The sequence below is a fragment of the Microcebus murinus genome, chromosome 20, assembly GCF_040939455.1.
Source record: "Microcebus murinus isolate Inina chromosome 20, M.murinus_Inina_mat1.0, whole genome shotgun sequence".
Taxonomy (NCBI): domain Eukaryota; kingdom Metazoa; phylum Chordata; class Mammalia; order Primates; family Cheirogaleidae; genus Microcebus; species Microcebus murinus.
In genome coordinates this window covers 11012659-11039212 of record NC_134123.1, presented here as the reverse complement: position 1 = coordinate 11039212, position 26554 = coordinate 11012659, and the positions used below count along the sequence as shown (strand labels likewise).

Genomic DNA, 26554 nt, shown 5'->3' with positions numbered 1-26554 from the left:
GCAAGTCAAATATCAACTGTTTTCTAACTTCCTGAGCTTCTATAATACTCTCTCACTGAGCCTCTCTAACACCTTTATATACCAGGTGAGGTCTGGCTGGAGAGAGGAGGTAACTTGCCCAAGGTCATGGTACTGACCCTGAACTTGAACCCATGTCTCCTGACTCCCCGGCCAGTGCATACCTCTCTGTTGTCCGCTCTGTCTCCAGTCCCCGGGGCAGGGGGTGAACCACTGCCGACCCTGGTGGGGTAGCAGGCGACATCAGACTCAGGCTAGAAGTGGAAGACCAACCATATTTATTGATCAAAGTTGGCTTAGGCAGCAGTCCCCAAACGTTTTGGCACCAGGGACTGGTTTCACGGAAGACAACTTTTCCACGGGCCGGGGATGGGGTGAGGGGTGTGGTGCAGAGCTCAGGCGGGTTCTGGGCCAGGGCCCGGGGCTTGGGGACTGCAGGCTTAGAGTAGAGCAGGGCCACCCTTGGTCCCCTTGGAAGGAACAAGAACACTGTAGCACGTGGAGCCCCTGGGGCGCACGCGCCTCCCGCTGAGGTAGGAGCTGGATCCAGTGGTTTGGACTAAACGTCGTAGCAGTGCACACTCCCGCCGTCAGACCTGGCTGTGTCCCCTACGCAGGATAAACTGGGTATGTCACTCCCAAGGTCAGGCTGGATCTGCCTAGACCTGGGCCCAAAGTCCTTGGAAGCCATTATTTACGGGGGAGACAGATAATCCAGTTTGCAGATGGGAAACGGAGGCTCGAAGCAGGAGGGGACCTGATGGCTGAATCCCTGGTAGCCTGAGTCCTGGCCCTTAGGCCACTGGCCGGGCAGTGCGTGGATACTCGTCCCCTCCCAGCTCAGAGCAGACGACTTTCCCCGGCTCAGCCAAGCCGGAAGTGTAATCTATAAATACACATTGGTTTAAAAAGTAATAAATTAGATCTTGAGCCAACCTGAGGTCAGCCAGCAGCCACGTGTCATGTGACATGGACATTTGTCATGTGTCATATATGGCTCCCCAGCCATGCATCCTGCCACTTGTGGCGCTGAGACCCAGCTATGGACCACATGTGCCACCTTGCACATTTCGGGAATGCCATATGTCAGGTCATACTGCCGCGTATAACCTTACGTGTCACGTATTATGTCATGGCACCCTCATGGCGCCACATGTCCCCAACTGGTCACTCATGTCACATGGGATGCGGAGTGCTCCCTTGGCCGGACCAGGCTCTCGGTCCCCAAAAACGTCCTCCCTGAGGACTGTGGCAGGACCAACATACCCCTCCCTCCCTCCTGGGCACCCCTCTGAGGCTCTCCTGATCCCTCTGTCCCGGTGGGCGAGGCTGGCATCGCTTGGCCGGATTCCGAAGGTCTCGAGGGGGCCGTCAAGTATTCGGAGGGCTCTTGTCAAAGAAGGCAAAGTCCAGCCTGGGCTCCTGGCCCTGCAGACTCTGGGCCACGGCGGCAGGGATGGGGTTACTCCAGAGGCTGCGGGGCACAGAGACAGGCACTGAGCCCTGGGAGCTGCTCGTGCATCCTCTTGTCCTCACCCCTTGTCCTGTCTACACACTAGGACACCGAGGCCTGACAGGGCAAGAGCTGTGCCCAGAGCTAGCCAGCGGAGGCAGGTAGTAGGCCGGCATGGCTGCGTAGGGGGGTGGTGTCTCCCACACCCTCCTCCTGACTTCTCCCCTGCAGTCTGCCTCCCTGACAGCCAGTGATCCCAGCCGGGGCCATGCTTGTATGACACGTTTGTGTACATAAGATAAAGGCTCCCCTTCGTTAAGGTACTTTACTTCCATCTGTCTGAAATTGTCATAATGTACTGATTTTGGTAGAAGAAGACTGTTTCCTACCATCCACTAGAAATCTAATGTGTCTATGATGTGAATGATGTCCTTTGAAGGCAATGCCTTTGTGCAGTGCACAACCTAAACAACTGTATGTGGCTGCTCTAATTATAGCTACCATTTTAGGTACTTACTATGTGCCAGGCATTGGGTTCAGTGTTTGTAGGCTCATTTAGTCCTCATAGCAACTCTCTGAGGTAGATACTATCAATATCCTCACTTTATAGATGAGAAAACCGAGGTTCAGAGAGGTTGAGTTATACAATTCAAATTAAATCATACAATTGGCAAATAGCAGAGCTGGGATTTGATCCAGGTCTGCTTGCTGTCAAATTCTTGGTGGAGTGGTCCAAGTCTCCTTTGATAATCTCCAACCCAGGCCCTGCCTCCTCCTGCAGGGAGTCCCCTTAGCTTTGGGAGCCGGGGTGGCCTCCCTCCTACCATCCCAGCCCCTGCAAGCCTCTGTTACCGGATGACTTGGACGCCAGACCCCTGGGCCAGCCCTTCAGCCAGGAGCCGGGCTCCACGAGCCGTGATCTGATTCTTCTCCAGGCTTTCCGGTGGGCAGCAGGACAGGGAAGGGGACAGGGAAAGACAGGCATGAGACTGGCAGGGAGGTCTCCCCACACCGCCTTCCCAGGGACCCGCAGACTCAGGGGGCTCATGGCGGGTGCAGCACGAAGGCTGAAGCTGGAACCCAGAGCGCACGAGCCCTCCCCGCCCCCTGCCCCCAGGATGTGCGCCTCATACTCCACTCTCTTCAGCCGGCTCATCTGCGGCAGAACCCGGGCCAGCTCGGCAGCCGCCTCGTCCCCAAGGAGGTTCCAGGACAGCCTGCAGGGTAGGGGGCCCAAGGTCAGCGGCAAGACAGTAGGGAGGTGGAGCCGTGGAGACAGGGCAGTGGGTGGGCAGGGCTGGGGCCAATGGTGGGGGGAGTGCAAGAGAGGCCACCTGATGGGGTGCTGCGTACCCTCCCCTGAAGACTTCAGGGCCCAGGTGGGTCCCTCCTCCCCACTCCCCCACCCCCACCCCATTCCTGAGCTCAAGGACCCCGATCGGCGTCCCGAGGGTCCCAGGCTCGGGCTGGCAGTCAGAGCACGTGGCTCACAGATGCCCCTCATGATCAAACTCCCACCGTGCTCCGCCATGACTCGTGCCACACCCACGCGCCTCCCCCGTTACCGTGTGTCACAGTTTTTAATTGGCCCTCCCCCGCCTTTTTCTTACTATAAGAAATTAATCTTAAAAGGAAAACATTTATCGCTATTACTAATGGAAAACCTGGGCTTAGGACTCAAAATAGAGGGTAGTGACAAGGATAAATACAATGCAAACGACAGTATTAACTTCTCTCTGGAACCTGCGTCCTTCCTAAGGTGCTGGGTCGCGGCCTGCCCCTTTTGGTTAAAAAAGGGAGAATCGTCAGGCGTGGTGGCTCACGCCTGTAATCCTAGCACTCTGGGAGGCCGAGGCAGGAGGATTGCTCGAGGTCAGGAGTTCGAAACCAGCCTGAGCAAGAGCGAGACCCCGTCTCTACTATAAATAGAAAGAAATTAATTGGCCAACTAAAAAATATATAGAAAAAATTATCCGGGCATGGTGGCGCATGCCTGTAGTCCCAGCTACTCGGGAGGCTGAGGCAGGAGGATTGCTTGAGCCCAGGAGTGTTAGGTTGCTGTGAGCTGGGCTGATGCCACGGCACTTTAGCCCGGGCAACAGAGTGAGACTCTGTCTCAAAAAAAAAAAAAGGCGAATCACTAGTGTCAGGTGTTAAGGACAGGTTAGCACCCACCTGCGACTTTCCCTTTGGTATAACGAGGAGGGTTAGAACCTTTAGGGTGCAAACTGAAATCATCCTGTGATCATTTGTGTCCTGCACTTTAGGAATGGCATTTTCTATACTGTGATTTGGGTCCCGGGCTAGTCCTGGAGTCTGGTTTGCCCATGCGGTGGCACTGAGCGTCCCCAAGTCTGGGGGTGCTGGTTGCTGAGGGGGGGCCGGGCACAGCCAGCAGGCTGTCCGGGGTGGGGTCCCTGCGGGCTTCAGCCCTACTTCACACCAACAGTGGCTCACGGATGGAGGCTTCGTGAGCCAGGCAAGGTGTCTGTCCAGCTGCCTCCCAAAGGGACAGTCAGGGGCAAAGGACCTTTAGAGACCGTCGGTCCCCCCTCCCCCCCCAGCATTCCAGATGGGGAGACGGGCAGGAGAAGCTAAGTGGCAGCGCAAGGGTTCAAACGTCTTGGAGGGGAGGTTTCCGGCCGGAGAGGAAGGGAGCAGCTCCAGGCCACACGGCAGGCTGCGGCCACCCCCGCCCCGCCAGACACCTGCTTTCCCCAGCTCAGGGCTCTTCCCTTCACTCACAAGATGACTTCCAGGGCCGGGCAGAGCAGGAAGCTGGCGGCCAGGAGCTTGGCGGTCTGGTTGTCAATCTTACAGGAGACCAGGCTGCGGATGGGGAAGGGGATGGATTGGGGGTGTCTGAGTGGGAGGCACCTCCAGCAGGTCCCCTTTTCCCGCAGTCAGAGCAGGAGGGGTCAGAGGGGCCAGGCCCCGGGCAGGGTGGGCAGACCACTTCTTTCTCTTGACCCAGCCCCCACGCCCCCCTGAGGGTGGCTTCCCCGGGTGTCAGGCTCCGGCACAGAGGGGCTGCTCCCCTCCCCCGCAGGTCCCCAGCCAGCCAGGGGAGGTGACTTACTCCATCTGTCTGAGCATCGGGAGCCCCTTACAGAAGTGGGGGACGCCCTCGGCCAGGCTGTTCTCTGCCAGGCTGCAGGACAGGGGAGATCGCTGTGAGCCCTCGGTCCCTCCCTGGCCTGTCCCCTGCCCAGGCCGGGCAGCCCCTACGCACCTGATCTCCTCCACGTGTGGGCGGCCATCCAGCGCCTGGCCCAGGCTCAGCGCCCCCTCCGGGCCCAGATGGCTGGACGGCAGGCTGGGGAACGGGGAAGGGGTGAGGGGAGCCTGGGGGGCCGGGGTCCTTTCCTGAGCTCCCCCTCCCTCCCCCCTGCCAGCCTCGTCTCAGGCTGCAGCACCAGATCTCAGACGGTCTCTGGGTGACTGTCGCCTGAGCCCTTCCCTGCGCACACAGCAGCATGGGCCTGGCTCTGGGGTCTGAGCTCCCCAATTCAGTGCCCGGCTCCTTCGAGTGGTAGTCAGGGGAGCCCCCCACGCCTGCCCCGGCCGCCTTCCTTTGCCCGGAACAGGCAGCACGTAACACTCCTGGCCTCACGGGGCTGCCGTGAGGCTCAAATGAGGCCACGGACTTAAACTGTGCAGTGCAGAGTCCGTGCTGCTCGGTGCTTTCTCCCACGGAGCCCTTTGCTGACGTTTCTCATTCGCCCTGGGAGACTGGCTCACAGGGCAGGCTGAGCTGGGACTGTCATATTTCTTTTGCAGATGAGGAAACTGAGGCTCTGAAGGGGCAGGAGTTTGGCCAAGGGAGCGCAGAGGGGTGGTGGCAGAGCGGGGACTAGCCTGGGCCCCTGATTTCCCTGCTCTGGATGTCACAAGCTGGGGCGCAGGCAGGAGAGGGGCGGCCAGCCCCAGGACCTGCCACAGCTTGACGCCCGCTGCTCCCAGGGACACCTCCCCCCCAGCCTCCCACGCACTGCGGGCAGGGCCACTCACTGCAGGACCCGCAGGTGCTGGGGCAGCTCCTGGGCCAGCCCCAGGGCCGTGGGATCCCCCAGGGCATTGCGGCCGAGCCTGGAAGAGGAGAGGAACGAGCGCTGAGCACCGGGCGGCACTGCCACCCCGCGCTGCCCTGTGCCCACTGGGGGAGGGGGAGGGCCAGGCGGGCCTGTGGGTCACGGAGGGCAGAGGCCACCTGGGCAGACACTCACATCAGCTCCTCCAGGTGCCTGCAAAGAGTGAGCGACTCTGCCAACTGCACGCCCCCCGCGGGGCCGATGTCATTCGCTGAGAGGCTGCGGGAGGAGACAGCCATCAGATCCCGGGCGCCCCCTCTGCCCAGCCCAGTGCCCCTGTGGGGGCTGCCACCCCAGCTGCAGGGGCTTCAGAGACACCCCCACCATGCTCCTTCCCAGCCAGGTGGGCAGAGAGGCCCAGAGAGGAGCAGGGGCTGCGTGGCTTGAGGTCCCAGAGTCAGAGCCAGGAGGTCACCCAGCCCACCGCCTGGACACTGAGGCCGGGGCAGGGGAGATTCACAATGCTGGCCTGAGCCAGGGGCCGGTGCCTCCCGGGCCCGTGGTGTGACCCATGCGCCCCTCGCAGTAGGGCTGGCCACTCACTCTATCTTCCTGAGCCCAGGCAGCCCCGGCAGGATGGCGGCTAAGTGCTGGGCACCGGCGTCTCCGATCTGGTTGTGGCTCAATCTTGGGGAGAGAACAGCTTCCTCAGCCTCCCACCACCTCCTCTTGTCCACACCCCCCAGAAGAGAAGAGGAGGCTCAAGTCCCAAGAAGGGCTTTGGCTCACACTGCGAGAGCCCATCACCCCAGGTTGGGTGAGGGCTCCCAGCTCTTGGCTGTTGTTTAGATGTTCTCCCTGTTGTCTGACCCCAATCCCCCAGCTGCAGTGGACACTCCTGTATCCTCTCTTTGGGTCTCCCAAGGCCCTAGCCCTGGGGTTGGTTACACAAGGGGGGAAGGGGACAAAGGGGAAGAGGCTGAGAATTCAAGAGTGTGCTCAAGAGGCCTCTTGCATTGGCCGTCCTTCCCTGCCAAAGTTGTCTGGGGTCTGGGGGAAGGACAGGCAACTCACCCCAGCTCCTCTAAGCTGGTGGCAGTTCTGAGAGCCTCAGAAAGGTGGCAGCAACCCAGATCACCGATGCTGTTCCTGCTCAGTCTAGAAAAGCAGGGAATAGACCAAGAGGCTTTAGGAGCTTAAAGGTCTTTGCAAGAGCTGTTCTAAGAACTCTACAGTTTGCAAAGCCTTTACACGCCCAGGACTCATCACGTGTGTCACAAAACTCCTGGGGCTGGGGCATTGGTGAGCAGGGTGGGAAGACAGTCCCCAGTGTCCAGGTGGGAAAACCGAGGCCTAGGGGTGAGCTGTGCATGACAGTGACTCGCAGTGACTTGCAGGCTGGGTGGAGATGACACCCAGAGCCCCTGGCCTGGGAGCAGTCACTACAGTTTTTGGCTTTGCCAGGTCTGGCCTCAGTCTCCGTGCCAGGGATCTGCAGGCCAGCCCCGCTGAATGCCAAGTTCGGTTCTCCGGGGCATATCGTGTTCTCATTTGTGCAAACGGTAGGCTTCTCCTTAGCCCACGTGATTGGTTTTTCTGCGCCCTAACCTTGCCCAGCCTCAGTGAGTGGGGAAAACAAAACAACAGAGGCAAATGGTCCGTCTTAGCCCCTTGCTAAGAATTTATCTGAGGGTTGTTTTTGCTTTCTTTTGTTTTGCAAATTAAATTTTAGTGAACTGCCTTTCCGTAAATTAATTTTGGGTGCAATGGTGCTACATGATCTGCCCTCCCGAACCCTCTAACCTCATTTCCTCCCCACTCTACTCTGCCAGAGGCGGGAGGGGTGAGTGGTGGTGGGGACTTGGATAAAAATAAAGCATGCTTTGTGTCACTGCTGGGGTTTGTTCTTAGTCACAGTATTTCATATTTTGAAAATCACATTAAAAGCAAGTGTGATATTTGTTTATCCTAGTGGGCAGAGAGAGTGAAATCACAGAGGAATTGTTTGAAAGCCACTAGCTCTGAGTCTAGACTGTCACTACTGAAAGTGTGGTCTGTGGCCCCCAGAACTGATGTCACGTGGGAGCTTGTTAGAAATGCAGAATCCGGGCGTGGTGGCTCAGGCCTGTGGTCCCAGCTACTTGGGAGGCTGAGGCCAGAGGATTGTTTGGGGTCAGGAGTTCCAGACCAGCCTGAGCAACAGTGAGACCCTGTCTCTACTGAAAATGGAAAAATTAGCTGGGTGTGGTGACCCATGCCTATAGTCCCAGCTACTTGGAGGCTGGGCCTGGAGGATCCCTTGAGGCCAGGAGTTTGAGGCTACAGTGAGCTATGATCATGCCTGTGAATAGCCACTGCTCTCCAGCCTGGGCAACACAGCGAGACCCCCATCTCAAAATAAAATATGATAAAATAAAAATAAAAAAAGCAACATCTAGTCAGAATTCTAGACCTGTGGGATTGGAATTATCATTTTAACAAGAACCCAAGGTGAGCTGTGTACACACGAGGAGTTGCTCTAGGATTTGGGCCTAAGCCGTTTAGGTCACTTTTGTAGCTAGGAGGAAGCTGGTGGCATTAGAAGGAAGGCACAAGCAGAGGACACAGCCCTGGGAAGGCATGGGCGTGTGCGGGGCGGGGGCTCCCTGGGAGGTGGTCCCACGGAGCCAGGCATGTCTGCCCACTCGCTCCCACAGGGTCACCCGGTCACTCACCGGAGGCTCTGCAGGAGGGTCATGTGGCTCAGTCCTCGAGTGAGCATGGCCAGGGTGGAGCCGCCCAGTGGCAGATGGCTGAGGCTGGAGGACAGGAGGCCAGATGAAGGTGGCGTCACTGGCGTGGGGTCCCGGGTGCAGACTGAGGCCCTGTCCTGTCTGGGGGTCTGAGGCTTCCGTGCTTAGCATGCCCAGGGACCTCAAGACAGCCACTTCCATCCACACAGTGTAAAAATTATATGAAACAAACTGCACTGGGACATTTAAGCGCCGCTTCTCTGCATGCGTTATTGAGGTCATGCAGACAGAAGTTCTGTGTTCTGAGTCACACTGGACTCACATTACTGATCAGTAATAATGGCAATCGGATATTTAGCCAAACACAGGGCTCGGGGCCATCTGGGGAGGTGGGTCTGTTATCATCCCCATTTTACAGATGAGGAACACCGAGGCTCAGAGAGTTAGAGAACTTGCTCAAGGTCACACACAGAAAATGGCAGCTGCAGCAACAGGACCCAGGGCTGCAGGACTCCCATTCCTGGGCTGCAACCACGTGTTACCCACGGGAGAACGCTCCTTAGGGCCCCCAGTCTGGGCAGGAGAAGGGAAAAACAACAGTCAACACTCAGAGCATGAACTCTGGGCCAGGCTCTGTTCTAAGAACTTAACATGTATTATCTCATTTAAACTCACAACAACCCTAGGAGGCAGGGACAGCTCTTATCCCCAGAGATGAGGAGACCAGAGCACAGAGAACTTAAGGGACTTGCACTGACTCACACATTAAGAGGTGGAACCAAGAGGCAATTAACTGTCCTGGGTGGCCTAGAACTGAAGGTTTATCTGGATGCTGGACTTTTGGTGCTAAAACCGGGACAGCCACAGGCAAACTAGGACAGTGGGTTATTCTATCAACAGGCGAGCCCAGGCAGTGCGGCTCCCAAGCAGGGCCCACGCCCCAGCCTGGTCCATCACAGGGAGACAGCCGGAAGAAGCTGGCTGGATGTGAGGGGAACTTCCGGTAGGAGGAGACACTTGGAAATGACAGCTCTGAAACTGGAAGAGGACTCTGGGCACGGAGGAGCCATTCCCTTTCTTTAGACAGGGAAGATACCATTATGCCCACTTTGCAGGTAGGGCAAACTGAGGCAGCAAGCGCTAAGGAGCAGCAAGGGGTACCTGGGAAATCAGAAGAAAAGGCAAGGTGCCCACCAGACCGTGAGTGCTTGCAGGGGCCACGGATATATCTGTCCTGTCCTCCAATGCACCACCAGCAACTCGCCCTGGGCCAGGTACCCAGAACAATGCGTATTTGTTGAATGCATGAACGAGCCAATGAGTGACCCCACTGGGCCTCCAAGTACTCAAATACAAGCTTCCAGAAGGCTAAGCAGAGGTACAGACATACAGAGGGTGGGGGCAAAAACCCAGATTGGTGGCAGGACAGGAGGGCCCCGTGGTCAAAGTTCAAACCTCTCCTATCCCTCCACTTGACTCTCTCCCAGGACAGGCAAAGAGGGCCAAAGTGGGAGAATTTTATTGCTAAGAGGCAAAAAATCAACAGGCTCTGGAGAAAAATTCACAAACTTCTCGTGCACAGAAGTTTTTCTCAGGGGGTGTCATCTCCAGGGGATTTCATGCTCTCTGTCATATATCTCTATAATGACAGAACTTTTTATAGCCAGAGTGTATTTTTGGTCATCAGAAAAACTTAGAGATTAGAAGCAGAAACTATCCTGTTCAATTTTCTATCTAGGTACCATTTTAAAAGGAATCTCTGCAGGATGGGAACCTGTCTTTCAGACTGAGGCTGTTTCAGGCATTTCTAAGAATTTGGTGCCTTCAAATTATAGGGGAGAGTAAGAGTTGCCAGTTACTAAGGAAACAACTGTAGACAAATGGCAGTGGACATCTGTGGGTTCCTTCTGGCCAGAGTTGATTTCCCCTTCTTCTGTTAACAGCACCCTGAAATACCACCCCCTAAGTCCAGATGATGGGGTGGGCACGTGACCCATGCAAGTCCGGTGAGACTCGATCTAGGGCCTTCTGGGGCAACTACAGGGAGAATGGTGCTTCCTCTCCAATAAGTGGGTAGAAAGTAGGCCTGCAGCTGCAGGGACAGCCTGTCTGGGAAAGACACTACGGTGGACAGAGAAAGAGCACGAGTGAGTGGGAAACCCGACGAACATATGGCCCCTGGATCCAGCCATGCCTGAAGTAAGCTGCCTTGTAATTTTCCATGACATAAGCCAGTACGTTCCTGTCTTGTGTTGGTTTGAGTTATGCATTCTGTTTCCTGTGACAGAGCATCATAATGGTGCGCAGAGCCCAGTGAGGAAGTAAAAGTTCTTGGGAGGGCATAACACTCAGCTGGGGTCATCCAGAGACCTGATAGTTTGTGTTCATAAGAGATGCAAAGATTCCTAGGCATGTTCCCCACTCCCCCCACCGCATTAACCACCGCCACCACTCACCCCTTCCAACTAACCACCACCAACACTCACCCCTTCCCCATTAACCACCACCAACACTCACCCCTTCCCCATTAACCACCACCAACACTCAGCCCTTCCCCATTAACCACCACCAACACTCAGCCCTTCCCCATTAACCACCACCAACACTCACCCCTTCCCCATTAACCACCACCAACACTCACACCTTCCCCATTAACCACCACCAACACTCACCCCTTCCCCATTAACCACCACCAACACTCACCCCTTCCCCATTAACCACCACCAACACTCACCCCTTCCCCATTAACCACCAACAACACTCACCCCTTCTCCATTAACCACCAACAACACTCACCCCTTCCCCACTAACCACCAACAACACTCACCCCTTCCCCACTAACCACCACCAACACTCACCCCTTCCCCATTAACCACCAACAACACTCAGCCCTTCCCCATTAACCACCAACAACACTCACCCCTTCCCCATTAACCACCAACACCACTCAGCCCTTCCCCATTAACCACCACCACCACTCACCCCTTCCCCATTAACCACCACCAACACTCACCCCTTCCCCATTAACCACCACCACCACTCACCCCTTCCCCATTAACCACCAACAACACTCACCCCTTCCCCATTAACCACCAATAACACTCACCCCTTCCCCATTAACCACCAACAACACCCAGCCCTTCCCCATTAACCACCACCAACACTCACCCCTTCCCCATTAACCACCAATAACACTCACCCCTTCCCCATTAACCACCAACAACACTCACCCCTTCCCCATTAACCACCAACAACACTCACCCCTTCCCCATTAACCACCACCAACACTCACCCCTTCCCCATTAACCACCAACAACACTCACCCCTTCCCCATTAACCACCACCAACACTCACCCCTTCCCCATTAACCACCAACAACACTCACCCCTTCCCCATTAACCACCAACAACACTCACCCCTTCCCCATTAACCACCAACAACACTCACCCCTTCCCCATTAACCACCACCAACACTCACCCCTTCCCCATTAACCACCAACAACACTCACCCCTTCCCCATTAACCACCAACAACACTCACCCCTTCCCCATTAACCACCACCAACACTCACCCCTTCCCCATTAACCACCAACAACACTCACCCCTTCCCCATTAACCACCAACAACACTCACCCCTTCCCCATTAACCACCACCAACACTCACCCCTTCCCCATTAACCACCAACAACACTCACCCCTTCCCCATTAACCACCAACACCCAGCCCTTCTGCATTAACCACCACCAACACCCAGCCCTTCCACGCTAACCACCACCAACACCCAGCCCTTCTGCATTAACCGCCACCAACACCCAGCCCTTCCACGCTAACCACCACCAACACCCAGCCCTTCCACGTTAACCGCCATGACTTACTCGAGCCTCTTCAGCCTGCACTTCCCGTCAAGGGCCCGCACCAGCGCCTTGGTCCCCTCCTCGCAGAACTGATTGTTGGACAGGCTGGAGGGACGGAGCGGGGGGAGGGTGGGATGAGCGTGCCGCCCCTGGAGCTGAGCTGTGAGATTCCCCACCCGGGGTGCTGCCCCTGGTCTGCAGGTCCTCGACCACCGGGCATTCCTGCCCCGCCCCAGGGGCCAGGCTCTGGAGTCCCCGCAGGTGCGGGCATGATGGTTGCGACCAAGAACACATGCTCAGCCTCCCTGGGCAACGGGCAGAGTTGCTGCCTTCCTCAGGGAGAGGGTCATAAGCTGGGCCCAGGGTCTGCCTCGTCTGAGGCCCGCTGTCTTCCCCACCCCTCGCCCTCAGCATCTCCCTTCCAGATCCTTCCGCCCTGCGACTCACTCCAGCTCCTCCAGGTGGTGGCAGTGGCTCAGACCGGAGGACAGCTGGGTGAGGCCCTTGGTGCTCACACAGCTGGAGGTCAGCCTAGTGGGGGGGAGGTCAAAGGGCAACAGGTCAGGCAGGAGCCCTGGGTCTTGGGAGTTCTGAATGCTGGTGGCAGAGGGCTAGGATGTGACTCCTGGGGGCAGGGGGTGGGGACCCCTCCCTGCATGAATCTCTTCCACCGTGGACTCACGAAGCCGAGAGAGAGCTTGCAGGCAGGGGCGTGGGCTAGCGGAGTATTCCCTACACCACGGTCATTCAGATAGCAACTTCACAACTTAGTATCGCTGTAAAGTCTAGCTCGCTGCTATGTCCACCACCAGTTCTGCATCTTTAAAGAAGTACTGGAGAAGTGTCAAAGATCTATCAGTCCCAAAGAGTTTCTTCTTGACGGAATCAGTCGGATTGAAAGAAAACTGAAGGGCCAGGCACGGTGGCTCACGCCTGTAATCCTAGCACCCTGGGAGGCCCAGGAGGGAGGACCGCTTGAGCTCAGGAGTTCAAGGCTAGCCTGAGCAAGAGCAAGACCCCATCTCTACCAAAAATAGAAAAAATTAGCTGGGCATGGTGGTGCATTCCTATAGTCCCAGCTATTTGGGAGGCTGAGGCAGGAGGATGGCTTGAGCCCAGGAGTTTGAAGTTGGGGTGACAGTGAAAGCTGGGGTGACAGAGTGAGATTCTGTCTCAGAAGAAAAGAAGGAAGAGAACTGAAAAGTTGGGAAAACTCCCTTCTGCCACCATCATCCTGACAATGGACTCAGGTGGGAATTATGGATGGATGCTGGAATTTGTGGGTGAAAGATGGAGGAAGAACAGGACATTCACATAGTCAAAGTATCTCCCCACACTACATATTCATTACAAAGGGAAAAACAGTAGCTTCGAGAGGGAAGAAACCTGGCAGACGCCACCTGTACAGGTGATCACAGTTAACTCCACCTGCAAGGGGACACAGAGACAGCACGTGCCCTGCTGCGAGGGCACATGTCGCTTGTGTGACATTCCTGCCCCCAATCCAGGCGCCACAGCCAAGCACTAGGAAACATCAGCAAACCCAGGAGGAAGGAAGTTTGGTCAAACAGCTGGCCTGTAAATGCCAGACAACGCCATGCAGGACGAAGAGGGGCTGAGCAAGTGGTCCAGGCTGAAGGAGACTAAAGAGGGACGACACTAAATGTGGGGTGTGACCCTGGATTCGATCCAAGACTGGGAAAACAAATGCCATACACATTATTGGGACAATTGGTACAACTGGAGTATAAACTGCGGTTTAGGGATCCTAGTAGTATATCACTGTTAAATTTTTTTACCATTTTACCCGAGTTTTACCATTTTACTGGGTTACGGAAGAGAACGTCCTTGTTTTTAGGAAATTCACTAAAATATTACGGGGTAAAGGGGCATGATTACACAACTTACTTTTAAATGGTTCAGAAACAGACAGAAGAGAGCAGAAGAAGAGAGGGGAGGGGGGAGAAGGAGGGAGGGAAAAATGAGCCAATGTGAAAAATATTAACAAAGGGTGAATTTGGGCAAATGGCATGTTTAAGTTCTTAGCCTTCTTGCAGCTTTTTTATTAGCTTGCAATTATTTCAAGAGAAAACAAAGAAAGGGCATTGAAAAGGGAATAAGTTTCTTGCCGTGTGGCTCAGTGTTGCTAAGGTCGTGCCTGTCACGGTGCACCCCCGACACCACCTCAAAACCCCCTGTGGTTCTTGTCCACAGGGCGGGACCCAGGGTCCTCCGAGCCTTGGGCTGGGGGCCGACGGGCGGGGGAAGGGCCGGGCTGCAAGGGGCCGGGGAGAGCGCCTCGTCTGCCCACCGGAACGTCTTCAGCTCAGACAGGGACGGCAGGAGGGTCTGCAGCAGCAGGACGCTGGCATCGCCGTCATCACAGAGGTTAACCTGGGACAAGCTGAAAAGGACCAAGGATATTCCAGAACATTTCAGACTGGACACACCTCAGGGGTTGTCACGTACAGACGGGGCAGCCGGGGAGGGGAAAGGGCCCCCAAGAGCTCCTCTTTGCCACCCACGGGCTCTCCCCTCACTGGCCGAATGTGACCTGTGCAGGGAAATGACGCTGCCAGGGGCACAGGTGGCCTGGAGTAGGCGCCGGGCTCGACCAGGGAACGGGGGCCCCAGGTGCTTCCGGGTGCTGACCTGAGCTGCCGCAGCCTGGCACACGCCTCCATCAGCTGCCTGACGAGAAGGCTGTGGTGGGTCCCAAGGTCACAGTGAGCCAACCTGGACGGAGACAGGGAGGGGGCCGTTTCTGAACGCCTGCTCCCGCAGGGTCAATTCGGTCCCTCCTGCAAGGAGCTTGTGGTAGAGGGGAAAATAAACTGATCAAACAAAGCCCCATCATTTGCTATTCAGCTATGAGATGCACCAGGAAGGGGGGTCGCAATGGGGCAGCCGGTATGGTTGTGCAGGCTGTTCACTGCACAAGGGCACCCAGCTAAGGAGGTGAGTTGGGGCTGGGACACACGCTCCGTTCCCAGGGTGTATATATGGAGGGCTGCATTCGCTCAAAAGAGGCGGCGTCCTAATTTCCCGAACTGTGCTGTATGGAAGAGCGGTGCGGTGTCCAGGCCTCTATGAGACAGGAGTATGTGACATGGGACTCAGTCATGGGGCTCGGGGGCCTCCCTGAGGTGGTGGCATTTAAGCTGAGACCTGAAGGATGAGGAGGAGGTAGCCAGGTAAGGAAGGAGGAAGAGGGTTAGGTGAGAAGAGAACGTTCTGGGCAGAGGGGACGTCCTGTGCAAAGGTCCTGAGGTCACAGACAGCAAGGCAGTGTTCAGGGAACTAAACGCTGGGGGGAGGACAGGAGCTGAGGCCAGGGGTGGGCGGGGCTGGAACGCAGTGTGCGGGGCCGGCCAGACCTCACAGGTGAGTAAAGACTTCGGACACCAAAGGACTGGGCAGGAGCAGCCCTGTCCCTCCCACCGCCAACTGCTCCCCCCTGCGCCCCGCGCTGGTCCCACCTGAGGGCCACCACCTCTGGGTTCTCCTGGCGAGGGAATTCCAGCTGGACGCGCAGCTGCTGCCCGGTCTCGGAGATGCTGAGGACGGAGGGAGGCCGGCGTGAGGCCAGGTGGCTCCGTGCCAGGCGGCTGTCCTGGCACCCGGGCCGCCTGGCCTCCTCCTGGGTCCCCTCCTGCCCTCCAGGGACCCGCTTAGGATGGCAAGGCGGTTGCCTCCCTGAGTCACACACTCTCAAAGCGGTGTCTTTGCGACAACCGTGACTTAATAAGTCCAGGAGGCTTTTGGGACCAGGACAGAAAGCCACCAGGGAGGCCGAGGAGAGGCCAGGATTTCCTGAGGGAGGGGACCAAGGCGGCAGCGTGGTGCGAGGGGCGAGGGGTCTGGGGGCTGCACTTGCACTCCGAGCTCCACCTGTACCTGAAGGTTACGCTAATGGGGCTGGTTATGGGGAGAGGGCTGAGGGGCCTTACAGTCCCCAAGTGTCTCCTGGGTCGCTCTGGCGGGAGGGAGGAAGCAGCAGGGACGGCTGTGTGGCTGGGACAGGACGCCGGACGCCCTTCCCTGCTGCCATGAGGGTGTCATCACACCCCCGTTTAGAGCAGTGGGCGGTTGAGGCCAGAGTGGCCGAGCTGGGATCCCAACACAGGCCAGTGGGGTGCCCAAGCCTTTGCTCTTAGCTACTCCATGTCATTCTGTCATCTCTGGCCGCACAGCCGTGACGTGTGTCACTGCATCCAGGGGGCCACTTCCCAGCAACCAGCGTGGACTCCCAGCCACGGCTGCCTGGACCCAGCAGCCCTTCGTCTCGACTCTGGGGAAGCTTTGCTCTGACACTGTGGCTTGACTACTGCACGGGTCCTAACAAACGTGTGTAGCACCGCACGTACGCCCCGGGAACTCCTGCCATCTTGGGGACACAGAGAACTCACTGGCGACACAGCTATTATCCCGTGGGAAAAGAGGGAAGGTCCCAATGTCGTGAAAAGAAGAATTCCAAGAATTCCTCCTCCCTGGACTCACCTTATTTCAGTGACGTTGCCTGAGGCCTGGCTGCAGACTTCTAGGAGGGCCAGCACCCCGGCTCTGCCCACCCACGGCTCTTCCACCCTGTCACAGAAAGGGACACAGGTAGGGGCCCCAGGGTGAGTAGCGGCCAGTTGGCACACTTGGGGAGGGGGAGGGGCGGAGTGACGAGGGGCCTAGAGGCATTTTCGTTTTGTGCTTTTTTTTTTTGAGACAGAGTCTCACTTTGTTGCCCAGGCTAGAGTGAGTGCTGTGGCATCAGCCTAGCTCACAGCAACCTCAAACTCCTGGGCTCAAGCGATCCTCCTGCCTCAGCCTCCCGAGTAGCTGGGACTACAGGCATGAGCCACCATGCTCAGCTAATTTTTTGTATATATATTTTTAGTTGGCCAATTAATTTCTTTCTATTTTTAGTAGAGATGGGGTCTCGCTCAGGCTGGTTTTGAACTCCTGACCTCGAGCAATCCTCCCTCCTTGGCCTCTCAGAGTGCTAGGATTACAGGCGTGAGTCGCCACGCCTGGCCTCGTTTTGTGCTTGTTTTAAAACTATAAAATTATACAGCTAGGCATAGGCATAAGAAAGTCCATTAACATCGCCCTTATTCCAACAATTATTATTGCGACGATTGAAACAGAAAATGTTATTTTTAAAGTTATGTTGAATTTTTCTAAAGCACTATTTTCTAGTTTATGCTCCCCTGGATTTTCTACACATTTCTACAATGAGTTCATATTATTTTTAGACTAAGGAAAGTTTTATTTTAAAATGTTATTTTGGGTGATCTAGCAATTCTGGAGATATAACGAAAATAATTAAAAGCAGGGACTCAAAAAGATGTTTGTATGCCCGTGTTCATAGAAGCACTATTCCCAACAGCCACAAGGGGGCAGCAACTCCAGCGAGTAGACCATCACAACGCGGTGTAGCCACGCAGGGGAATGTTACTCAGCCTTCAAAAGGCAGGACATCTGACACACGCTGGGACACGGGTGAACGGACAGAGAGTCCGTTTTAGAAGACGAAAGGAGTTCTGCAGATTGGCTGTGCAAAAATGTGAATGTACCTATCACTACCGAACTGTACACTTACAAATGATTAAGATGGGCCCGAGCTGGTGGCTCACGCCTGTAATCCCAGCACTTTGGGAGGCCGAGGCAGCAGGATCGCTTGAGCCCAGGAGTTTGAGGCCAGCCTGGGCAACATAGCGAGACCCTGTCTCTACACAAAATAAAAAAAACAGCTGGGCATGGTGGCAGGTGCCTGTAGTCCCAGCTTCTCAGGAGTCTGAGGCAGGAGGACTACTGGAGCCCAGGAGTCGAAGGCTGCAGTGAGCTGTGATGGTGCCACTGGACTCCAGTCTGGGAGACAGAGCGAGACTCCAACTCTTTTTAAAAAAAATGATCAAGAGGGTAAATTTTGTTATACGTATTAAGATCGCAATTTTTTAAAAAGTCATTTTGGGGAACAGCTGGATCTCACATGTCTTGTCGTAGGCTGGGGTGAGAGGCACGCAGTGCTGTCTGCGAAGTAGGCTTTTTGGGGCACAAATATGTAAGCTGACTGTCACTGAGCCTTTTGATCTAACTTCCAGTTTATAGGACGGCCAGAGGTTAGAGGAAAAGACTCCATGACATCACGAGGCAGCAACCAGACAGAGCCGGAAGGGGACAGTCCACTGCACGGTGGCTGGTTTTGTCAACTCACTCGGACTTGGAAGAGGACGCTGGGGGGTGACTCAGAAGAGTCATAAGACTGTCACCGCCCCATGCAAATGTGGACCCCGACTGGATCCCGGACCCAACAAGCCAGCTGTCCTCTTTGGGGGACACCGGGGACATTTTAGATCAGAGGCAGCACCTGACACGAACGATGGCTGCTAAGTCTCTTTGCTGTCCTAACCGAACTGCGATTGTGTAGAAAATGTCCTTATTTTTCGGAGAGTTGCAGTAAAATATTTAGGAGTGATATTATATAAGGCCTATAATTTACTTTAAAACACTTCAGCCCCCAAAATAAAATGTGAAAGCAAATATGGACAAATATGAACGGTCGTCAGACCCAGGTCATAGCAATATGGGTTTTTAAAAATTATTCTCTCTACCTTTTGGTTATCGTTTTATTCTGAATGTTTTAAAGTTAACCTGGTGAACAGGCAAACATCGTACTTGTTCTATGTTATTTCTGTCATCGGTTGGGTAGCCTTTGGAGCTTTTTTCTTTTTTCCCCTTAAATCACAAAGCGCAGTCCCCACGCTGGGGAGGTCTCTGGGACAGATGGCAGGGTTCTGGGTGCGGGAAATGGCCATGGCCGTAATCCCGGGGGCCGTGCTCCCTGCCCCCACTCACCGGGGGCGCTCCCGGGCGGGAGGAACACCATACCTGAGGCAGAGCTGTCCAGCTGGTCGCCGCACCAGGCTCAGAAGAACCATCAGCTGCTCCCGGCCCAGGCAGCACCGGGTCAGTCTGCAGACAGAGGTCGGTCACTGGGGGGGCTCTCGTGGGGTGGCTCTGGCAGGGCACCCCCACCCCCCAGCTGTCCCCACAGGCTGGGCCGGTCACTCACGTGAGCTCCGTCAGCTGGAGGGACTGGCTCAGGCAGGTGGCCAGCCTGGGCACGTGCTCTGGCCCGAAGCTGCACTCGCTCAGCCTGGGGGCGGAAGGCCGGGCGGGGGTGAGGCCTGTGGGCCCCCTCCCGCCTCCTCCCGGCCTCCCCGAGGACCGACTGGGGGAGCCCCTGAGGGCGAAGGCCTGGGCAGGGCCTGAGAAAGGCCAAGATGTGGCTCCCGCCTGGGGAGCTTCCTGTCTGTTTGGGCAGAGCCCACCCCCAAGACAGTGTTAGGAGCGCGTGAGGCACGGAGCCCCGACCCCACTCGGGGCGCATGGCCGCCTCGGGGCGCATGCCCGCCTCGGGGTGCATGGCCGCCTCGGGGCGCGCAGGGGCTGCCTGGCACGCGCTGTCTCAGCGCAGCTGGGAAACTGACCAAGCCCAGACACCAGGGCGGCAGAACCGGGGGTCAATCCGGTCTGACCGTGGACCCCAAGCCCTTAACACGCCCTCACCCTGCAGCCGCTCCACTGGGGGCAGGCGCACCTCGGAGCCTGGCGACAGCCCCGCCCTCCGCGTGCCCCTCCTCCTAGAGGATTTGGAGAACGTCATCTCCAAAAAGGCGGGCAGGGCGTCAGGCCCGGTACCGGGGTGCGCAGGGACAGGGACGCCCCCCGGGCAGAGCACGTTCCATGACAAACAGCACGGGCCCTTGTGGCTGATGTGTGTGGGTCTGTTGTATGTTGTGTTGTGTGTCCATGTGTGTGGCGTGGGGCATGGTGTATATGTGTACACATGTCCGTGGTGTGGGGCGTGTGTGGGGTGTGTGGCGAGGTGGGAGGAGGGGACCAGGCTAAGGAGTCTGAACTTATCCTGGGGGCAGTGGGGCCCTGAAGTGCCTAGAGCCGCGGAGTGGCATAGCTGGCAAGCGTGTGTCGTGAAGAACCTTCTAGGTGCTGTGGGGCGAGTGGCTTGACGGAGGCCTGTCCAGAGCCGGGGGCAGTTCAAGGCCATGTCCACAGCTGAAGTTAGACATGGACAGGGACCGGCCCAGGGCAGGGGCGGTGGGGCTGACGGAGAGACAGAGTTCGGGGCTACCAGGAGTGGCAATAAAAATAATAATAATAATAGCTGCTATGATACTCTAAGGAGCCAGGCCCTTTCCAAGCACGTTACACGTATTATTAACTCATCCAATCCTCACAATAACCCTAAGGGGCAGGTTGTACTATTATCCCTACTTTCCAGATGAGGAACTGAAACAGAGAGGTTAAGTAACTTGTCCAGGGTCACCCAGCTGGTGAGTGGCAGAGCTGGGATTCAGTCTCTGGTGGTTCTAGAATCTTCACTGTGAAACTCAGAAGCCTCAAGACATAGACAGTACATGGCCAGGAGGCACGGGGACCGTGCCAGGGCCACCCAGACTGGAGGCATGGGGGCGTCAGGGCCCATCTGGGGGCCAAAGCCAGGCAGTGAGCTTGAAGCAGGCTCATCTGAAGGAGGAGAGGCCCAGGGCAGGAGGAATGGAGGCCACCACAGGGCCAGCCTCCTCTGCTGCCTGCTGTCCCCTGTCCCCACGTCCCCAGGGATTACCTAAGCGTCTTCCCAGCCTCCTCCTGTTTGGAGAAATGAATCCGGAAGCTCTGCGCGGAGCCCAGGCTGCAGAGAGAGGAGGGTGGGGAGGCGTGAGGCCCAGGCTCCTGGGGACACAGAAAGGGGCGGGGGCTGCACCCACAGGGACAAGGGGGGGCAAGCCACAGAAGGAAAGGCCCTAGCTGGGCAGCAGAGCCCCCACTCATCCTGCTAGGTGGTGACACCTGGCCTGTCCCGCCCCCACAAACTCTGGCCCCTGGCGCCTGGGCATCGGGGGTGGGCATTGTGGGCCCACGTTCAGGGAACTCAGACTCAGAGACAGGCGGAGGTCGCGAGTGTGGGCGCCCAGGTCCCCACCACCGGCCAGCGGCGCAGACGCGTACCTCGCTGAGGCCCCCCGGGCACGCGCGCAGGCGGGCAGGGCCTCCACCAGCAGCAGGGCGCCTTCCTGCGAGATGCCGTTGTGACTCAGACTAGAAGGGACATGAGGCTCGGGATGGGGTGGGGCAGGACCTCCGTGGAGCCCTGCCCAGCCCCCAGCACCCCCCCCCCGCTGTCACTTCTGGGGAAGAGAGGCCTCTGTGTCTGAGCGCCCATTCTCCAGACGGAGAAGCTGAGGCCCAGAGAGAGGCCCGGAAGGGCCACCACACAGGCAGCACTGGCCCCAGCCCGAGTCCTCCGAGCTGCACTCCTGCGCCGGCCGCCCGTGTGGTCCAGCCCCGTGTGGGTCCCAGACTCCCAGGGCACAAAGGTCAGTTGCCTAGCAACGGGTCACATCCTGGCTCTGGCTGTCAGTCTCCCAGGTCACTGGGGAGATCGGGGCGACCATGTGGCTGACTTCCTAAGGACTCTCTCCTGCTGCGGGGACACCTCCAAGTTCCTGTCCCTGTCAACTGGGTCAGAGGAAGGTGAGGGACAGGATGGACCAGGAGCTGGGGTGGCTGCAATGCCACGTCCGCTGGTTGGGGGTGGACGTCACTTCCCCGCCCTGGGGGCGGCTTGGCTGACGGGGCAGGTTGAGGGGTAGGTTCATGAGTCATAGCCTCTTGGGGTGTCTGGTGGGGGTCCACCACACGGGAGGGAAGACAGAAGCCAAGGGGTGGGTCAGGGTAACAGTCACCCCGTTTCCCTCCCCAGCCTCTGTCCTCTGGGGGTCCCCGGGACGCCCCCAGAAGCAGCCCGTGCATGCTTTCATGCTCGTGGCCCAGGGAGCCCCTCCTTGCCCCACTCACTCAAGCGAGCCCGAGACGGGCAGCCGCGGCAGACATTCCAGAAGGCACCTGAGCCCGGCGTCGCCCAGCAGGTTTGCTGAGAGGCTGCGAGAGGAGACGCAAGAAGTGCTTGTGGGTGGTCGGACGTGCCCCTCCTCCTGTGCCTGTTCCCCACAGCTACCGTCTGCCATCGCTGTCACTGCACGTCCCCATGCGGCCACTGCCACCTTCACTGTCACCACGACGCAACACCACCGTGCCAGGTACCACCATCATCATCGTTTGCGTCACCACTGACTCGTGTATCCCTGCTACCCCCTCTCACCGGCACCACAGTGAACCCGTCCCCAGTGTCCCCTCCCATGGCTGGTGGCCACGCCCAGGGCCCGCGTCCCTCCCGCAGACTTTCGGGGGTAGAGAAAAGCCAGCTAGCGTTTCCCACGCCCTGGGCCCGCGTCCGTTGGGAGCCACCGTTTTTGAACAAGAGGAAATTCAGGAAAAAGAAAAATGGGGGATGCACTGACCGTATAGATTTCTTCTTTTAATTTGGGAAGGTGATATCGGAGACCAGCCCTAAATACCTTCTTACTTGGCTTCAGGTAGCCATTTAGCTACAGTTTCCGAAACAATATAACCAGTGTGCCCAAGAATATCTGATTTTCTTCCTATGTCTTTGACACATGCTTATTTTGTTTTTTGCTGAGAAACTTCATTTAAACATTGGTTTGTCTCATGAAGCCACTTAATAAAATAATCTTTGAAATAAGAAAAATCTCTCTCTGCAATGAAAAACTGAAAAACTCGAAGACATATTGCTTATGCATCTTTCTCTAAAATATATGATTTTCAGGCTGGGCGAGGTGGCTCACGCCTATAATCCCAGCACTTTGGGAGGCTGAGATGGGAGGATTGCTTGAGGCCAGGAGTTTGAGATCAGCCTTGGCAAGATAGTGAGACTCCATTTCTACCAAAAATTTAAAAATTAGCTGGGCATAGTTGCATACACCTGTAGTCCCAGCTACTCAGGAGGCTGCGGTGGGAGGATCGCTTGAGGCCAGGAGTTCGAGGTTACAATGAGCTATGATTGCTCCACTGCACTCTAGCCTGGGGGACAGAGTCAGACCCTGTCTATATTAAAAAAATAAAAATAAAAAATACTGATTTTCATCAGCCACATCTATCTTCCTGGCCACATCACAACAGAAATTTGAATTGTTTGGGATTTTTGGTAGACAAGCTCTTTTTATTTCCTACTGGTCCCGGGCCGGCCAGACTCTTAACGACCGTGAGCAAAGACTCGGCATTGCTCTAATCGTGTGGCCTTGGCCAAGTTCACCACCTCTCTGTGCCTCAGTTTCCCCCATCTGTAAAATGTGAGCAGTAACAGTACCTAGGGCTACCGGAAGGACAGAAAGAGCGCGTAGAGCCCTTAGACCAGTGGAGCAGGGCTCGGGAGGGCTAGCCGCTATTATTGTCCCACCCACGTGGGGGCAGCGCCATGTGGGTACGCGAACCGTACAGCCTGCCAGACCCCTCCCTGGCCGGCTCCGGGTCCCTTCTCAGGCTGAGGCCTTTGTCACTGTAACCACCTGCCGGGCCAGCAGCGGATCGTCCGTTTCCGCCCCCATCGGCCAGCAGAGCTCGCGGGCACTGGAGGCTGAGGGCTGCCCAAGTTAGGGGCACCGTGCAACTAGCTCGGCCGCAGCAGGAGCGGGCCGGGAGGGAGGAAATGGGTACACAGAGCGCTAGGGTTGTGACCCAAAGTCCCCTGACGGTGTCCCCTGACGGCTGGTCCTAAGAGGCGTAGGTGGGCACACGGAACGCAGGGGCACACACGGTCACTCGCGCCCCCCTCCAGAGCCACCCAGGTGTGCGTCCCCCGTCTCCTCCCCCTTCCCCTCCCCCCTCCCCCACTCACTCCAGCTGGCCGAGGTCCTCGCACTTGCTCAGCAGCCAGCACAGGGACTCCACGTGCTCCTGGCCGAGGCCGCAGCCCGTAAACCTGAGGGCGGAGGTGGGGGTGGTGTGTCTGGCCGCTCAGCCCACCCGCCCCTGGAGCCGCACCCCAGCCCCGGCCCTCCGGAAGGGTCCCACCCACTGCTCCCACCCCGCAGCAGGTGCGCCCGTTTCTGCATGTCAGGTGGGACCAGAGTCCCCACGGGGCTTCCAGGGGGCGCTGGCCGTTGGCCGTAGGCAGTCCTCGCTCTGCTCTGGCCACCCAGGGGCGGGTCAGTGGTCCCCAGCGTGCGCTGGCTGCCCGGGCGCGGTTTCAGAGCACTCACCCACAGCACACGCCTCCCCGCTCCCGGCTGGATGTGAAGTGCAGGGTGGCATGACGCAGGGACCTAGCACAGACGGCACCTGCGTCAGCCGCCTTGGCCGGAGCCTCAGGATGCCCCCAGGGGCCCGCACTCCTTCCCCCGGAACCCCAGCCTCTGCCTTGGGTCCCCCCGCTTCCATCCTGCCCCCTCACGCCCACCAGACGGCGGGCACGACCCTCCAAGGCCAGTCCTGGGTGTCCCGGGCGGCGCACCTGAGATCCACCTTCTGAACCCAGGGGCACAGGGCGAAGGCGTCGGCCAGCAGGAAAGGGCTCCGGGCAGGCAGCCCCGTCTCGCTCAGCCTGCGAAGGGGAGGGGGGCCAAGCAAAGTCAGGGACGAGGCCCTGGACAGGCCGAAGGGCAAGGGGACGGAGCATGGGCAGGGCTGGCAGCCCAGCCGGGCGCTAAGAGAGCAGGCAGGGGGCGCAGGAGGGACACACAGGGGCTTGGGCTCGAGTCCCCGTGCTGCTTACTGGCTGTGTGACCTTGGACAAGTCACTGCACTTCTCTGAGCCTCAGTTTCCTTATCTGGAAAACAGGACCCGCCATGCTAAGCCTCTGGGTGTGTTTAAGAATTTAGTTACAACGAGCTGGAGCATGGCCTGCCGCGACACCCCCGCTCGCCGGGCCCATTACGCTGCTTCGCCCTGCAAGCAGATTGACCGGCGGCCCTCGCTGACCGGGGGTGGGAAGCGTCAGCCCCTTTGGACAGAACTTTCTGCCCTCAGCACCATTGGGATTTGGGGCCCGACAATTCTTTGTTGTGGGGCCGTCCTGTGCCCCCCAGGACACTTATCAGCGTCCCAGGTCTCTACTCGTTAGATGCCAGTAGGAGCACCCTCCACCTGCAGTGACGGCAGCCAAAATACCTTCGGCCATTGCCACACGTGCCCGGAGGGGCGGTTGGGAGCCACTGCTTTGGAGAAAGTGACATGGGTCCACCTTCACCTCGGAGGCAGCCTCCAGTTTCTGCCCCCAGTAACCGGCCTCAGTTTATCTCTTCACTCTGCACGCGGGGTCACCCTGAGTCCACCCACTGCCCCTCCCCACGACGATCAGCTCCATCGCCCCTCTCCCTGGCTGCGCACAGCTCCCCCTGCTCTCGTGTCCACTCCTGTCCCCAACCCCTGCTCTACCCAGCACGCAGGCCGAGCTTCTGAAAACGCAAATCATTCCTCTGCCTCTCGAGTTGCCTCGGACAAAAATCCAAAACACTCACCGTGGCTGCCAGGCCCTGCGTGACCCAACCCCGCCCACACCTTGCTCCACCTCCTCTCCTGCCAGCCTCCTCCAGGATGTTCCTGGAGTCCGCCAAGCTCAATCATGCCTCAGGGCCTCGCACATGCTGTTCCCTCTGCCTGGAATGCAGTTCCCTGCTCTGCAAAGGACTGGCTCCCTCTCCTCCTTCGGGTCACACCTTAGTGCCCCTCCTCGGAGACATTCCCTGACCACTTCTGCTGTCATCTAAACCACCTCTCCAGCCACTTGTTACATCCCCTGGAAAAACACCTCGCCCCTGGCTGAGGTCGAATGGTTTGATTTTACGTAGGTTATTGCTCAGCGCCCGCGGCTGCAAGGTGAGCGCCAAGAAGACAAGCACCCAGTCCCTTTTCCCTCCGCTGTGCCCTCCTGCACCCCACACCGCCTGGCCCATGGCAGGTGCACAGCGTATTGGTTGAGCGATACAAAGTTCAAGCCCTGGCAAGGGTGAGGCTAGCCACCCCATTCCGACGCCAGGTGAGTCGGGGTGGCGCTGTGTGACTCAGGCATACAGAAGTCCAGCTCTGGTCTGAGGTTTCCCACCTGTTCATTTTAACCTGCCGCCTGTTATGTCCAAAGGAGCCCTTCCTGACCCATTCTCTCCAGGCAAGGCGGGGCCATAGAGGGTCCCTCGAGCAGGACAGCCCTCGTCCCTCTGCAATATTGTCACACGTCTCCTCCCTTCCTCCCTCCCTCCCCGACAGGGCCTGAGGAGCAGCCAGATTCCGCAGGTGATGTGAGCTACCTTAGGCATCCCAGAGAGCCTCCGCCTTAGCACTTGCATCACTGTTATTTTATTTTTTTATTGAGACAGAGTCTCACTCTGTTGCCCGGGCTAGAGTGTCATGGCGTCAGCCTGGCTCACAGCAACCTCCAACTCCTGGGCTCAAGCAATCCTCCTGCCTCAGCCTCCCAAGTAGCTGGGACTACAGGCATGTGCCACCATGCCCAGCTAATTTTTTCTATATATTTTTAGTTGGCTAGCTAAATTCTTTCTATTTTTAGTAGAGACGGGGTCTCGCTCTTGCTCAGG

General features: G+C 57.4%; 1 protein-coding gene across 4 annotated transcripts in view; it reads right to left on the bottom strand.

The window, feature by feature from the left end:
• Nucleotides 1-279: 279 nt before the first annotated feature.
• NLRC5 (NLR family CARD domain containing 5) overlaps nt 280-26554 on the bottom strand; it is a 73700-nt gene continuing 47425 nt past the window's right edge. For all 4 annotated transcript variants that reach the window (XM_075995659.1, XM_075995657.1, XM_075995660.1 and 1 more), the window contains exons 25-49: nt 24474-24563; nt 24223-24285; nt 23859-23942; nt 21962-22045; nt 21113-21202; nt 20730-20795; nt 19155-19238; nt 18971-19054; nt 16589-16675; nt 15568-15645; nt 14741-14824; nt 14400-14492; nt 12536-12619; nt 12110-12193; nt 8217-8300; nt 6577-6660; nt 6106-6189; nt 5698-5781; nt 5483-5560; nt 4704-4787; nt 4551-4622; nt 4217-4300; nt 2605-2688; nt 2324-2407; nt 280-1492 (exon numbers count right to left, since the gene is read on the bottom strand). In XM_075995659.1, coding sequence (XP_075851774.1) covers nt 1390-1492; nt 2324-2407; nt 2605-2688; nt 4217-4300; nt 4551-4622; nt 4704-4787; nt 5483-5560; nt 5698-5781; nt 6106-6189; nt 6577-6660; nt 8217-8300; nt 12110-12193; nt 12536-12619; nt 14400-14492; nt 14741-14824; nt 15568-15645; nt 16589-16675; nt 18971-19054; nt 19155-19238; nt 20730-20795; nt 21113-21202; nt 21962-22045; nt 23859-23942; nt 24223-24285; nt 24474-24563 — 2080 coding nt within the window. In that variant the 3' untranslated portion in view covers nt 280-1389. The remainder of the gene's footprint in view (nt 1493-2323; nt 2408-2604; nt 2689-4216; nt 4301-4550; nt 4623-4703; nt 4788-5482; nt 5561-5697; nt 5782-6105; nt 6190-6576; nt 6661-8216; nt 8301-12109; nt 12194-12535; nt 12620-14399; nt 14493-14740; nt 14825-15567; nt 15646-16588; nt 16676-18970; nt 19055-19154; nt 19239-20729; nt 20796-21112; nt 21203-21961; nt 22046-23858; nt 23943-24222; nt 24286-24473; nt 24564-26554) is intronic.